A 14,933-nucleotide genomic window follows, 5' to 3' on the forward strand; every position below is an offset into this window, starting at 1 on the left:
CCGCTAATGCTTTTTTGCATTTTTGGGGTTTGCTGTAACTTTAATATATCTTAGTCTAATCAGAGGATTGTAAACATAATGTAAAAGAGAAACAGACCAGGTGAATGTGTGGGTATGTAAGCCTGTTCGAGTGTCATTTATCAAGGACGTGCACATGAAATTAAGTATCTGCTTCCTGCATCGTATTTCCTGGGCTGGTGATTGGCTACTGAATACAAAATGTCTGAGAGGTCAGGGGTCACAGCATGGGGTAGGAGACGGCAAAGTAGTTGAGCTCTGATAGGATGAGCTGCCTGTAGCGAGAGTACACCTCCTCCAACTGCTCATCCTCATCATGGGTCTCGTACTTGTTGGTGTAGATACGCACCTGAAGGCAGGAACATGTGTGAGTCTGTGTGAAGTACTGGGGCCAGTCTGGGTCTCTTGAGTACCTCAATGTGTTACCACAACTATCTGAGATGAGGGAAGACCTCATCTCCCAGGCAGTGAACCTGGTTTCTGGTTAAACATTTTCTGGATGGGTTCCTCTACAAGGGCAACTGAAGGTAAACTTAAAATCTGAACATCAAACAGATCTTTTCCAGCTGCCCTGCCAATCGCATGCTAGGGGAGTGGTTTGACCTTTCCTTATACCAGTTCCCCCCAGATATGCCCCTCTTTTACCTTGATGGTCCTGAGGCAACACTTTTTATCCAGGCGTTTTTGCAGCAGGAAGTCTAGGAAACTGATATGCAGGAAGGCCCAGACCTTGAGGTAGACCAGCCGTGGACACAGCTGCACTAGATCCAGAATCTCCTCATCCACACTCTCATGACTGTTGTTCAGGTCCAGGGTCAACTTCTACTCCAGATAGATACACAAAAGAGACAACAGGAGGAAAAAAAAGGAAACAGGGTTGAAGTTGAAATATACATTTATTCATTGTTCATCATTGTTTCATTGATTTGTAATGTGTTCACTGCATTTTAGAGTTACAGTGTGAGGCAAGGTAAGGTAAGGTGTGACCTAAATATACAGTACGCATTTAACACGTCTACAACCTCCCCATCCACTGACCTGCAGGCAATGGCCGTACCAGGGCAGTATGCTGGAAAGGGCAGGCTTAACACTCCAGTCCTGCTCACTGAAGTAGCAGCTGGTCAAGCTGAGAGATCTCAAAGGGATCTCCTTCAGAAGGATCTGGCTCAGATTATTCAGGCTCAGGATCCGCTCCACTGTAATCTGGACCCGTAGATCCGGACAGTGGCGGGCCAGGTGGACCCAGGAATCACCCGAGATCATCTGCAGGTGGGGCTCGTGTACGTGGCAGCGCACGATGAGGGCACGCAGGGAGCCCCCACCCCTGAGATTTTGGCACGCCACAGAAAGAGCAGCCAGCAGTTCATCAGACACACAGCTGTAGTTCAGAGTGAGGGTGGACAGACCTCTGAACCTAGGAGGAAGTAGATGAAAACAATATATTGGCGGAGATAGTTGTGGCATGGCTCGGCCAGCAAGTCATCTCATCAGCTAATGTCACCACATGGGGATCTTATATCCTATATGCTTCCTGCCTTGTTATTATTGTATGTCTTTGTGCCATGCTAGCTATGCTCCAAGGTAAGTTCCCCCTTTGATAACCACAACGCCAAAGACAAACCTATTTCTACTGCAATAAATGGTAAAGTCTAAATGTCTCGACAGAAAAAGTGATACATTGGAAATGTTCACTTCTGTTCCCTATACTTTGTCCTCAAGCCCACCACTGTACCTGTTCATGACATGGGCGAAACCTGGAGAACCGTACACTGCCAGCGGCTGGGAGAAAAAATCCTCCAGGTTCAGGCTGATGATGCCAGGCCTCCGGCACAGGTGGACATGCTGCTGTGCTGCAGCCACGGCCTCCAGCACCTCCAGGCCCTGTGGGAGGTTGAGCCGGGCTCCCCTCAGACTCAGCTGGCCCAGGCGAGAGCCCTCCCTCCTCAGGTAGAAGGTCAGGCTGCGGACAAGGCCGTTCCTCACGCTGCGGCACCAGACGGCGCGGTCCAGCTCCATGTGGTTGATGGTGAGGGAGCGCAGGCGGCCACCTGTCTTGCGCAGCGCCGCCAGGAAGGTCCTCAAGGTCTGCTGGAAGCGACGGGACACTAGGGAGTTGAGGGGGTGGGAGAAACGGATCTCCAAGTCCTCCAGGTAGTTGCCGTACGCTTTGGCATAGCAGACCGCCGTCTCAAGCTCTGAGCGCCGCGTGCGCGAGATGCGTCCGGAAAAGTTGAAGGTCCGGACTCTCCAGAGGGAGGGCGAGTGCATCACATGGTGCCAGTGGCGGCAGACGAGCATGGCTCGGACACGGTCACGGTCTCGCAGCCACCAGAAGACCTGACGCAAACACACGTCTGGGAGGTAACCCCAGCCACATCTAGGCTGATCATCCTCCTCATCGTCATACTCCTCTTCATCCACCTCTGTCATTCCCTCCTTTTCAACTTTGGCTTCCTCTTCTTCGATTTCCTCGTCGGAGATTTGTTCCACAGGATCCTCCGGGTGATTCATTTGAAAACAAAGGGCTCAGTGACAGACTACAAGTTGAACCATCAGATTTGTATCATATAGAAATGATAGATACAAAAAACTATAGGTTGTTATCAGAATGTTTCCCTGTAGTCAATAAATTAACCTACTTGGATGTTTTCTGAAGCTTGACTATAAAAACAGGACAAGCTATGTCCATTTTTGCAGTCATTTTCTCACTGTTAACTAACTGTGGATAGTGACCTAAAACCACAACCATGCTTTTAGAACATGCACACATGTATAGTCACAATGTCAAGCCTTTATGACATCACAGTGTACAACCAATATACTGTAAGATACACCCCTTGTTAGCAATAGGGGCCCTGACACAAATAGCAACAAAGTAGCTAACTTTTGAACACTATTCAAATGTATTTATATTTCTATTTTAATACAAATGTTAGTATAATTATATGATAAAACAATGAGCAGCTACAATGTATGTGGTCATTGTGCAAATACTTTTAATGGACATGACTAATTTATAGCTTGGATGCCTATGTAAACTTGTTTTGAATGAACAGATTCATGTTATAAACGTATGTATTGCATCAGAACAATTTAATAGAACTAGTAAATTCTGGTAATTCTGGTAGAACTTTTACTTTAATAACAATCAGTTGTATTGTCTGGGTCGTCGACGTATTCTTTTTAAACGGTCTTCCCTTCTCTTCTTCATTTCAAGCTGGTGTATATCTGACATTTAGCCTGAAAACAAGGAAAGGAACACAAATAATTTACCGAAGCAATCTTCCGCAACAATTCCTCACTTGCTGATACAGTGTGTGCCTATCAGTGGTTAATGAATAGCATGAATAGCACTACTGGATCTAAAAACATACTGGTACCTCATGCCATTTCAGAGTGGCCAGAGGGAGGGCCAGGTGGCAGTGGGGACAGGTGCTGATCTGATCTTTTTCCCTGTCCCCTCCAGCGTCCACTTGGCCTTGGCCAAAGAAGGAGGCGGACTTCAGCCTGCTGCTCAGCCCAGAGCTGAGGCTTTCCTTCTGGATGTCGACCTGGTCCTCAACCTCTGACCCCTCTTGATAGAGGTCACAGGTCAGCTAATGGCCAGAAAAAGGAAAGAGGGATTGAGACAGACATGTGAACAATGTGTGTATAACAATGTATTTGATCAGTTTGATTACATGGTATACCTGATGTTGGTCTATGTGTTCAGATGTGAAAGTCTTCATGCAGCTCCTGCACAGCACAGATGTGTCCTCTAGGGTGGAAACACATGCAAAGGTCAGACTGTTTTGTATTCATTTTGCGTAGAAACAGGACATTTGATTCTTGCTAGTCACTCACTGTAAAATATATCTGGCTGGTTAAATAAATGGGGAATTAAAACAGTGAAGAATAAAGCAAAAAAGAGGGCTATCTATTCAAGATGTGTATCTAGGTATTGTCTAGACATTGAACTGGTGGATTTATACAGCCACTGAAAGATGTCAAAGGCCCACCAGTATTGACTCCTGTCTAGCACAAAGTTGGCCTTACTCTTTGTAAGTTCAGGGGTGGAGTCTGCCTGGAGGCAGACCAGAGCATGTTCTAGCTGATCCCTGAGGGTGACATAGCGCCCACAGTCAGCGCAGAGCTCCGTCCGACTGCCGCATGTCAGACTATGGTCTGCAAGGCTGCTCCAGGGCACCTCCAACTGGCAAAACTCACAGCACTGTAGCCTTGCATCACACTCATCTGACTGTAGAGAGAGAGAGAGAGAGAGAGATAGAGAGAGATAGAGAGAGAGGAGGGTAAGGAGATGGACATTCATGTACACACTCACAGAGGCAGCAAACCAACGTCGGACTACCTTGTGGTCCATAAGCTGGCCGCTCTCCACCTTCTTGTGGCACTTCGCGCATTTCACCTAAGGGAAGATGAATAATATTCTACTTAATGTACTTTGTAGGTGATGTGGAAGGATAGTACTAGGTGATGTATAAAACCTGTGTGTGCTGGTCAACACGGTGCTGGTCCAGTTGCTCTCTGGGGACAGGTTCATCACAGTCCGGACACAAGCACAGGAACCGCTGACAGTGGGATTCGTGTAGTGCAAAGTTAGCCTCCGCCACCTGCTTGTTGCTGCATGTCAGTGTGTATTAAAGAGAAAAATATGGGAGATCCATGAACATAGAATAATCTGTCATACTGTCATGAACCTTTACTGTACATTTTACATTAGTCTAGTATAAGCGTGTTAATGGCGATGTTTTCTTTTCAAGCTATTTCAACCACTTTCGCTTTCGACTTATTCATTATACAAATCAAATGGCGAGGCAATTAGTGTGGCTGAGGATTGCCTATGAAGACAATTTCAGATTGATCGATTTCGGAGGATATCTCACCACTGTCCACAGACACGCATCTCCTCCGCGTTCTTCTTTACCTCCATACCCAGTGTCTAACTTTGATTACAACTAAAACTGACTTTCAGTTCTCTTTTCAATCAAAAGAAACCTAAGGCACGAAATTTGTTGTTTGCAACGTGATCACTAGATGGCGTAGGTTAACTATGAAATAGAAGGAAGCGTTCACAGTGGGCCACCCAATTTAAAATGTATATCTTAGTGGTACATTTTCTACCACATTGGTGAGGTTAGAAAACAAATATGCACTGATAACATGTTATCATGTATGTTGTTCACAGATTACAGTTTTGTATTTATGTGATGTTTTGAGTCACATGACTCAAACGAAACCAATCCTTTAATCACATGACTCAAAACTAAGGTTATCTTTTCAGTAAGCGTTTATGCTGTAAGTGTTCGCTCAAGTGTTATTTGTGAAGGAACGAGAGTAATGTGTGATAATCCTTTACAGTCAGACAACCTCGTAGTTACAAAGAAGTGGGGAATACGATGCATATAATGTGCGTGTGTGTTCTGCCACCAGGGTAGAGACGTGATTAAAGGATTGGTTTTCTTATTAACACATTTTAGACAGTTGCTGTAGGTGATAAGGGCTGGCTGGTTCACCTCATAAGTCTGCCTCAATAATCGTCATCATTCTGTCAGCAGCTGCCACACACACACACACACACACACACACACACACACACACACACACACACACACACACACACACACACACACACACACACACACACACACGCACACACACACAGGAAAACTGCTTTTTTCATGTTAGAGCAATAGCCTCTCCAAATGTCTGTGCACGTCCCAGGCCCTGAGAACTGGAATCAGTTTGCTATAGCTAAGCTTGGGCTTTAGTTTAACAAGCTACAGTAAGGTGGCCCTTTTTGCCCAGAGAGGGAGTTTATTATGGGATGGCTATTGCCTACAAACTAAACAACTGGCGGACCTGCAAATAACACGTTCAAAAAAGGTTACCAAGGCAACCCCAGAACTAGGAGGACCAATTAGAGGCTAAATCTCTCTGGGCAAAATGTCCCCGGATATTAGGAAACATGGCCAAAATAGACAGAAAAGCATTAAACAAACACAACTAATGAATAGACAAGCAATGTGTGACTCCTATGGCTTTGGAGGAAGAGATTTGATTAAAATTGTACCCTGGGATTTTCTCAGCTTTCCGCGCATGTCATCCACCCACACACATCTGAGTTATACACACACCGACGCACATGAACACACACACACACACACACACACACACACACACACACACACACACACACACCACCGCAGGGCTCTCACTCTGTTATTGCCAGAGCCCAGGCATGGTCACAAGCAAGGGTCGATACCAAATAGTTTAGAGTGGCCGATCTATCTGTGATTGTCCAGGTCTCTATTGACTGGCTTCTGCTGTGTGCCTCAGGGTGAGAATGTGCACGGCCATCGACCTGATGACATGGTGGTGCGGTCTCCCCCAGGAAGACAACATCATTTTCAAATCACAGACTCATGGTTCACCTGTGTAGATTTTTGTGTGTCGGTGTTTGAGAGTATCAATGAAACGCTGTAAATATCAACCAGAAATCCTTCCCGCTCTGGCTTGTTTTCTGTGCACACTTGTGTGTGACCAAGGTGAACCTGATTGAAGCTCAGGTTGCTCAGTAAAGAGCTCCCCTTGAACTGGTGTCCCTATATTCAACACTTCCCTTGCTATTGATTTCCTTTCCTTCTTTATGCTTCTCCATACTCTACTCTTCCCGACTTCTTCTCTTCAATACTGTTCTAGGCGTATCCCTCACCATGGCAACAGCTTCCTCCCACACAGTGCATTCTTACACACGCACGCACACACAAACACAAACGCAGAGCGCTCAGTGTAATATTTTATTTTACCCTTCTCTGTCTTCGCCCTCCCCCTATTAAATTCCCCTTTACTTCTCTCTCTGTCTCTCTGTCTCTCTGTCTCTCTCTCTCTCTCTCTCTCTCTCTCTCTCTCTCTCTCTCTCTCTCTCTCTCTCTCTGTAGCACTCTCCCTCCCCCCCTCTCTCACGCTCTCTCACTCTTCATCTCACTGCCATTCCATAGCTGATGTTGGACCAGTCACTCGCTGCTGAGAAATGTTCACTCCAGCTTGCAAGGGATCCTTGGGAGAGTCAAGGTAAGCCTCAGAACTTGAGCCTGGTCTAAGGACAGCAGAAAAACACACAATGTTATTCTTGTCAGGATAAGTGTGCTGTGGTGGCACTTAGCTGAAACCAGCCAGCGCTGCAGGAGAGAGGGCTGAGAAGGAGCATGGTAAACTATTGCTATGTTAGACAGCGTTTGTGTGTTAATCTGATTGAGTGTGTCTTTTTGTCCCACATGAGCACATGCATTTCTAAACTGTTGCTGTGTGTGTTTTTACAGTTTTATGTGTACAGCAGATGTCTTAAATGATCTCTGTGTGTGTTTGTGTGTGTGTATGTACCGGTGTGTGCGAGAGAGAGTGTATGACAGTTTGCGTGTCTCAGTGTGAGATCTGCCCAGCTGGAGCAGAGGAGCTGTAAGAGGTGTGGGGGTTTGTCTGACACCAGCCACACGCACACAAAAACAAGTGAATTACAGAGCCACAGTGCAGGTCAGAGTATTAGAGCACTGCAGATCAGACAGGAATAGCAGTACTTCCTCATTAGGCTCACTCCTCTATCAGCCAGCTAGTCCATAGTCTCCTCTCCCTGGATCAGAACATGCGTTGACCATGGTTGTTCGAATACACTGGGGTCAGAGTTCTCTAATTGCTTCATGTCATTGTTCTCTGTGCAGCTCTGGCATAGTCTACAAAGTCTTTGTTCCTGACTGAGACATCGGGCAACTGTTTAACACCCAGTAAATCAGGCTTAAGCTTTTTGCTTGAAGTTGTGGGGCATGGTTGTGTGTGTACATGTGTGTGTGTGTGCGCGCGCATGGCACAAATGGTTATGGGATTGGGAGGTGGGTGAGTGGGTGTGTGACAATGAGATCTGTGCCAGTGTGAGAGGATGGTGTTGCAGTTTAATGTTTTGTGGTGTGAAAGTGAGAACTGAGGGGTTTGAGGATGGTTGGTTGTGTAGTTGTGCATGTGTTGGTGTGTATGTGAGAGCTTTCCACGGGTGGCCCCCTCTCAACCCACCCTAAGAGATTCAGTCACTATTCAGTGCAGGCAGAATAAAGTGTGTCATGGCTCTGAAAGCCAGAGCTTGTTGGATAAGGGCTTTGATTGATGGATCCATTTACACAGATGAATCAGTGGAAAAGGGATGAGGAACATTAGCCTTATTACAGAACATCAGGTTCAAAACAAACACATTTCATTCTCACCCAATTCCGTTAGCTGGGCAGTTAGAATTGACCAGGAAGACAAACAGACAGACAGACACATAGACACACAGACAGGAAAGCAGGCAGGCAGGCAGGCAGGCAGGCAGGCAGGCAGGCAGGCAGGCAGGCAGGCAGGCAGGCAGGCGGGTAGGTAAGTAGGCAGCCAGTAGCTAGCCAGGCCTCCCTGACATTGTTGTTCTGCTGCCTTGCTGTTCTCCGCGATGTTTTCTCTGCTCTCATGGTTACAAAAACAGCTGAAAATAGCTGTGTTCTAATCTGATCTCTTCAGGTGGACGCACGGCTTCAGTCAGCCACCTCTCTATCGTCTGTTCTGCACTGCTCAAAGGGGGAGGGGGGGGGGCGGTGCTCCACTGATGAATAGAGTTGTTTGTTAGACAGGTACCTAGGAACAGGTATCTATGTTGGTACGGTATTACCACAATCGCAGGGCATTCATTGGGAAAGGTGTTAACGTTTGCTAAACGTTTAACTCACTTCTTTCCTTGGATACAATTTGTTCTCATCTTTGTACAGCAGCTTCACTTGTCTTCCATCCTTTCTCTCGCCTCTCTCCTCCCTCCGTCTGTGGGAGTGATTTTCCACCTCAAGCACCCTGCTTGTCATTCATCACCTCTCACGATTGGCCTGTATTCAATCTCATGATCTCTCATTTATTCTCTCCCTCCTTTTCTTCCTCTATCTCTCTGTCTCTTTCTTTCTTTCTCCCTCTCTCTCTCTTTGTCCCTCTCCCAATTCTACTTACCATGCTCTATCTCTCTCCATCTTTATCTCTTCTCTCCCTTTCTGTCTCACTTCCCATGGCTTTCCACCTTCATTCCGCTCTCTCTCTCTCTCCCGCCACATGCCCTTTGTCCCTCCCTCCCTGTCCTTTATCTTTCATGGTCTTCATTTCTCTCTGATTATTACTTTTTAAATCTTTCCTGTATAATATCTTCCTCTCCCTTCTTAACTTCCACCATCTTCTCTTTCATCTCCCCCCTCAACCCCTCCACCTCCCTCCCTCCCTCTGCAGAAGAGGGGATCAGTGTAAACTTTGATATACTGTCAGATGCGTCACGCCGGCAACAGGAGAGCTTTTTTCGAACTCCTCCTTCTCCTCTCATTCAGAGGTGAGGTTTTGTCTGCCTCTTCAATTTCAATGCCATCATTCATATGCCCAGCCAGTTCAGGGTGCGCTCAAAGAGGTCTGTGCATTTGCCTGGGTGTGTCTGTCCGTGTACACGCATATATATGTTTGTGAGGTTGTGGCATCATTGTGCTTGTGGCTCCGGAGTGTGCTGCATTCAAGATGAACAGCAGCAGGCTGTCGCAATCAATGCAGGCCAGAAACTGCTGGGGGCAATGTAGAAGCATTGGGGGTGTGGGGGCGTTACACGCGGAAGGGAGAGTGTGTGTATGCGTGTGTGTGTTTGTGTGCATGTTTGTTAAGCTGCATAAGCATGGGGGGTGGGCCTCCTGTCACTGTGATCCACCAGTGCAGAGCAGAGCTGCGGGAAAAAGAGGGATGAGTGAAGAGAGAATAAGAGAAACAGGATGTGATGTCATGAGGATTGATAGAGAGCAAAGAAGAGCAGTGAAGAACAAGAATGTCAGGGGGGAGGAGTGAAATGGTAGCAAATAAGAGTTTAGAGTACAGACTCCACTGTTCACCAGCTGTAACTGAATCAGAGATGTTACAAGAATACTTAGCCATAATTAGCCACTACCAGCTAATAGTTTATAGTATAATTAGATCTGTGTTATTTAAGATAGTAGTGTTAAGAGTAGCCTAGTTATGTTACGGATGTAATTAGCATCACCAGCTAAGCAGGGTCTTAGAGAGACATAACATTTGGGGATTAGCCCAAACCTACATCAGACCTTGAGTATGCTTCATTTAGCTAACAGCTAGGGACATACATATAGAATGTCCCTAGCTGTAGCATTAATTTGAGAGTAAAATACAGTTTTCAAAAGTGTATTTAATAGCTAGATTTTTTTTCTTTACTCCTCTTTTGGAAGAATCAAAAATATCCAGTAAATTTTGCCGACGTTCTGCCATTTCTCCTGTAGTCTCTTTCTGCTGTCACTGACAGTCACTCAGAGTGGCCCATCAGACCCACACCCCCTCAGTTAGTCAGAGCTAGAGACGTTCACTGACATGCTAGAGACACTACCTTTATTTTGACAGACTGTTATGGCATGTTGTGAAAACAAACACTTCACACACATTTTTGTTGTTGACATATTTAAATTCAAACCCCGGACGAAATGGCTGTTGACATGCCTGCGGTTAAGTAGGCATACTGTTGATGTGGGGTGTTACAGTGTAAGGTGGTACAGCAATAGTTTTTATATCATATTTATTTTTGCAAAACGTGTTCCCACAGTAGATGAATGGTGTTTGTGGGGGTAGTGATGGTACAATAGCAGGCTTGACGTAATTGCGATCTTGATGGAGCCATGATCAGAGATCATCAGAGATGTGCTGGGTATTGAGGCAGAGGTGGTCTTGGTGTCAATGGTCTCCCTACATTAGACAGTGGTGTGGGTGTGGGTGTGGGCGAGGTAGATGGAGAAAGTAAAGGTAATGAGGCAAATCATCTAGGTTAGTCCCCTCCAAGAGAATGACAAACTACTGGAGCTAGTTAGATAGACAAGCAGGGGGTGTGTTCATGGAAGGTGGTGTGGGGGTGGGGTCAGGTGGGGTGAGTGGTGATGCTGCTGTTGGTGGTGGGGGGAACATTATTGCTGTTTCTGTCCCTTCCTCCCCCCTACTCAACCTCTCCCATTTCTCCACACTGAATGATTAACCTTGAGTGGATTGCTGCTCTGGCGTCAGGCCAGATCTCTCTCTCTCTCTCTCTCTCTCTCTCTCTCTCTCTCTCTCTCTCTCTCTCTCTCTCTCTCTCTCTCTCTCTCTCTCTCTCTCTCTCTCTCTCTCTCTCTCTCTCTCTCTCCCTTCATCTCATTTGATTTTACTCTCTACATCCCCTTTTTTGCTATTGCCTTCTCTGTCTCTCTCTCTTTCTCTGAGACACACACACAAAAACACACAAAGTTCTCTTCACCATCAGTCTTTCCCTTTCCGTCTTTCCCTTCATGTCCTTAAATGTGCTTTGGCAGCAGACTCAGAAGCACTCCAATTGAGGGACACACAGAAGAAGACTGTCCAAAAGATAAGCTTGAAAGCTGACCTGCATAACATGACACTGCTTCCCCAGCCTCTGTTAGGAGCTGTCAGTATTTTAACTGGCATTGTTTGTTTGTGAAAGGTGTCATTCTGAATGCACGTGTGGGTACACTTTGTTTGCGTGATGTAAGTATGACTGCTGGTATCCAAAACAATGCTAGTTTAACTTCAACCTGTGCTATTTAGTGACTAAATCGGATGAAAACACACACACACACACACACACAAAGTGGCTCTGGTTGGAAGGATGAAGATATTCAGGGCCCTCCAACTTACCTCACCTATTCACGTTGTCTTTCGGACTCAGGGAGAGAGGATGATGAGTGAATAAGTGAATGAGTAAATGAGTGTATGACTGATTGTTCAAGTTAGATAAAGAAAAGATGGCCAAAGAGAGCGAGAGACAGACAGACCCACTAGAGAGTATTGTTCCTCTTCATTAGGGATACTCTCATGGGTAACATTAGTCTGAACACCCAGTCAACCACAATACACTCATCTCTATAGTGAGCGTGCACACACACACACATACACACACGCACGCACACACAAGCACACAGCCACACAGAGCGACAGAGAGATATAGATGGAAGGAAGAAAGATGAGAGAGCTTAGTAAAGTGGCTCAAGAATGGCTAATTTCATTAAAGCACGGTGATATTCCGCATTCTGAATATGAAATACACAGACACAATGATGTTTTTCAGAACAATGTAACTGTTCACAGGAGAATATTGTGTCTCCATCGTACAGATACCAGATAACAAAAGTTGCACTCTATGACCCTGACATGAATGACAACTCACCTCTCACTACAATTAAAGCAATGCGTTTTAATAGGTAGTTACACATCACAATCATGCATCATCTAGCTATGTCAAATAGAGATTAATTTAGTTACATTAAAAAAGTGGCAGTAAGGCGGCATAATATTACCCAGTAAAACTGTGCCCAGGTTAATCTGTGTTGACACAACAACCTAACTGAAGGAAACAGCCCATCACCATGACAATCCACTGGACTGCTTGTTGTTTTCTATACATTTGACATAAACATAAACATAAATATAAATATAGGACAACAGAATCTGCCTTAAATGTCCTGGGCCTTACATTTGTACTTGTCATTAGCCACCACAAAAGGCATGATAAGTAAATAAATTAAACTGTTGAAAGTTACACACAAAACAGAGGAAGTGACCCACAGTGGCTGCATGGTCTCTTCCTGTTGGAGAGTCGTGTGGGCGGGGCTTTCAGGCCAAGGAGAGGGAGGGTTTTTGTTGTGGTTGTGAAAGTTAGTTCATTTCTGTTTACTACTCACACAGACGGTGAGGGCGACTGACAGTGAGACCTTGTAGTTGACAGAGAAAGACAGAGAGACAGAGAGAGAGAGAGAGAGAGAGAGAGAGAGAGAGAGAGAGAGAGAGAGAGAGAGAGAGAGAGAGAGAGAGACAGGGGTCGAGAAAGATATATAGAGAGATAAAGAGAGTCAGATAGTGGAGGGACAGGGCAGTGTGGGAAGAGTGGGCTGTTGTGGGTTCCCTGCTAAAGTGGCACAGTTCAAGCAGTAGCCAGAGAGGCAGGTGAGGGAGAAGGAAAGAGAGGGAAGGACTGTCCACATAACCATCTCCAGAGACTGAGAAGAGGGAGAGAAAAGTGAAGGCAAGAGTGACAGAGAGTAAGACAAAGAGAGTCCTTGAAAAGTTCATCCCTGCCAGAATGCTGAGAAGAAAGAGAAGTGTGTCCTTTGGCGGATTCGGATGGTACGTTACCTTGCTTGACTTCATGCCACATGGTGGGGTATTCGACGGGGTTTATATGTTGTATGTGTGTGGCTGTGTGGGTTTATGTGTGTGCAAAGACACATGCTTCTGCTGCAGTGCTTCTATGAATGCAATGTGGGAGCGTTTGTGTTGTGGGTGTGCGTGTGTATGTTTGTATGGACGTGTGTTATGTTTGTGTGTGTGTGCGCCTGTATGTGCGTGTGTGGAAGGAAGGATGGGTGGAGGGCTCTGACTGTCTGCCTGTGAGGGAGGCTTGTGGTGCAGTGGTTTGGCTGCCTTGTGCTTAGTCTCTGTCTGTGCTGTCTCCACCAGGGAGAATGGGATCACACTGGGCTCCTGAATGGAACGTTCTGTCATAGGCCGTATTTTAGCATTTTGTGAGAAGAGAGTGAAGTGGAAAAGTGAGAAGGGGGGTAGATGGGAGAGGAGGGGATGGGGGAGGAGGGGGATGGGGAGAGGAGGGGATGGGGGAGGAGGGGATGGGAGAGGAGGGGGATGGGGGGAGGAGGGGATGGGGGGAGGAGGGGATGGGAGAGGAGGGGATGGGGGGAGGAGGGGATGGGGGAGGAGGGGATGGGGGGAGGAGAGGTTTAGTAAAACTGATATGTTGCAGAGATGGCACTAAGTTGATTGCACCCGTGAATGAGATATATTGTACTGCTTTGGTGTTTTCATTCGTATGCAACTTAACTCAAACTCACTTTGTGGTTCTCTTGTATTCATGGCTCAAAATAATGTTTTTCTATCAGTTCTTAGAAGTGGGTTTGATTTATTTGACTGCGGCACAGAAACCATAAAATAGGCCCAAAACCCTGCACATCCTGAGCACTAGAAAAGGGTAGAGAGAGAGAGGGAGAGTTAGCATAAGGACTTGAAGAGGCAGATACTGCAACACTCCAATAATAAACGATACCATCTGTGAGGCAGTGACACAGTGGTCTTCAAATGGAGGGCTGCCCATAGGTCCTTATCAAATCAAATCAAATCAAATTTATTTGTATAGCCCTTTTTACACGCAAGCATGTCACAGAGGGCTTCACATGCGCCCATAGAACTGCCCCCTCAACCAACCTAAAACCCTCAAGGAAGACAAGGAAAAACTCCCAGAAAAAACTCCCACCGGGAGAAAAAATGGAAGAAACCTTGGGAGGAGCAATTCAGAGAGGGATCCCCTCCTCCAGAGACGGTTGGTAAGAGAGAGGAGCAATCTTATCTTCTTATCTTCTAATCTTATCTTATCTCTGTGTTGCTGTCATTATTCAGTATGGGCAGACACACTGCATGACATCCTTGTGATGGGAGTAGATTTCATTCAGACAGTGCACTTGATTTGCTTTACGAGGGATTGTTGTGCCAAAGCCAGAGTCAGGGCTGGTTCATAGGGTCTTTAGAAGAAAGCAGTTACAGCCCTATAAAGTCTCCATCTTAGTTTGGTATAGACATAGGCCTTAGTTTCTAACACTGCACACTGGACATGATACGGTAGTCAGGTCCACTCATTAGAGCACTTTGAATAGGGACTCTGTAGTTGAACAGGAAATTCGACATTAAAGACTGGTTTGCCTTTCCATCTTTCACAAACTCACCTTACCAGGATGTAACAGGGCCTGTATTTAGTAAAGTACATTGATGAAATCTGAGCTTGGCTCGTTCGACTAACGTGAGAACCACAATGCTGTTGAAAAAAATCT

General features: G+C 45.9%; 2 protein-coding genes across 3 annotated transcripts; both read right to left on the bottom strand.

Annotated features, from left to right (window-relative positions):
• Window positions 1–58: 58 nt before the first annotated feature.
• fbxl8 (F-box and leucine-rich repeat protein 8) lies at window positions 59–2,674 on the bottom strand. The gene is made up of 4 exons (XM_047035751.1): window positions 1,751–2,674; window positions 1,057–1,432; window positions 664–840; window positions 59–367 (listed from the first exon to the last, which is right to left on the bottom strand). The coding sequence occupies exons 1-4, from the start codon at window positions 2,527–2,529 to the stop codon at window positions 239–241; spliced, it is 1,461 nt and encodes a 486-aa protein (XP_046891707.1). The 5' UTR covers window positions 2,530–2,674; the 3' UTR covers window positions 59–238.
• A 189-nt stretch (window positions 2,675–2,863) lies between these two features.
• xaf1 (XIAP associated factor 1) lies at window positions 2,864–5,049 on the bottom strand. Of its 2 annotated transcripts, XM_047035749.1 has the most exons (7): window positions 4,902–5,049; window positions 4,503–4,638; window positions 4,367–4,423; window positions 4,054–4,255; window positions 3,708–3,775; window positions 3,399–3,614; window positions 2,961–3,258 (listed from the first exon to the last, which is right to left on the bottom strand). In XM_047035749.1, the coding sequence occupies exons 1-7, from the start codon at window positions 4,946–4,948 to the stop codon at window positions 3,226–3,228; spliced, it is 759 nt and encodes a 252-aa protein (XP_046891705.1). In that variant the 5' UTR covers window positions 4,949–5,049; the 3' UTR covers window positions 2,961–3,225. The 2 variants fall into 2 exon arrangements, with proteins under 2 accessions (XP_046891706.1, XP_046891705.1); XM_047035750.1 differs by lacking the exon at window positions 4,367–4,423 and having other exon boundaries at window positions 2,864–3,258; window positions 4,902–5,038.
• Window positions 5,050–14,933: the final 9,884 nt, after the last annotated feature.

The sequence above is a fragment of the Hypomesus transpacificus genome, chromosome 15 (genome assembly GCF_021917145.1).
Source record: "Hypomesus transpacificus isolate Combined female chromosome 15, fHypTra1, whole genome shotgun sequence".
NCBI classification, from domain to species: Eukaryota; Metazoa; Chordata; class Actinopteri; order Osmeriformes; family Osmeridae; genus Hypomesus; species Hypomesus transpacificus.

Coding starts and splice junctions, on each gene's coding strand:
- fbxl8 (XM_047035751.1), bottom strand. CDS start 2,529: ATGAATCACCCGGAGGATCCTGTGGAACAAATCTCCGACGAGGAAATC. Junction 1,433..1,750: donor TTCGCCCATGTCATGAACAG/GTACAGTGGTGG, acceptor ACTTCCTCCTAG/GTTCAGAGGTCTGTCCACCC. Junction 368..663: donor GTTGCCTCAGGACCATCAAG/GTAAAAGAGGGG, acceptor TCCTGCCTTCAG/GTGCGTATCTACACCAACAA.
- xaf1 (XM_047035749.1), bottom strand. CDS start 4,948: ATGGAGGTAAAGAAGAACGCGGAGGAGATGCGTGTCTGTGGACAGTG. Junction 3,776..4,053: donor CACCCCTGAACTTACAAAGA/GTAAGGCCAACT, acceptor TTTCCACCCTAG/AGGACACATCTGTGCTGTGC. Junction 3,615..3,707: donor AACACATAGACCAACATCAG/GTATACCATGTA, acceptor TCTGGCCATTAG/CTGACCTGTGACCTCTATCA.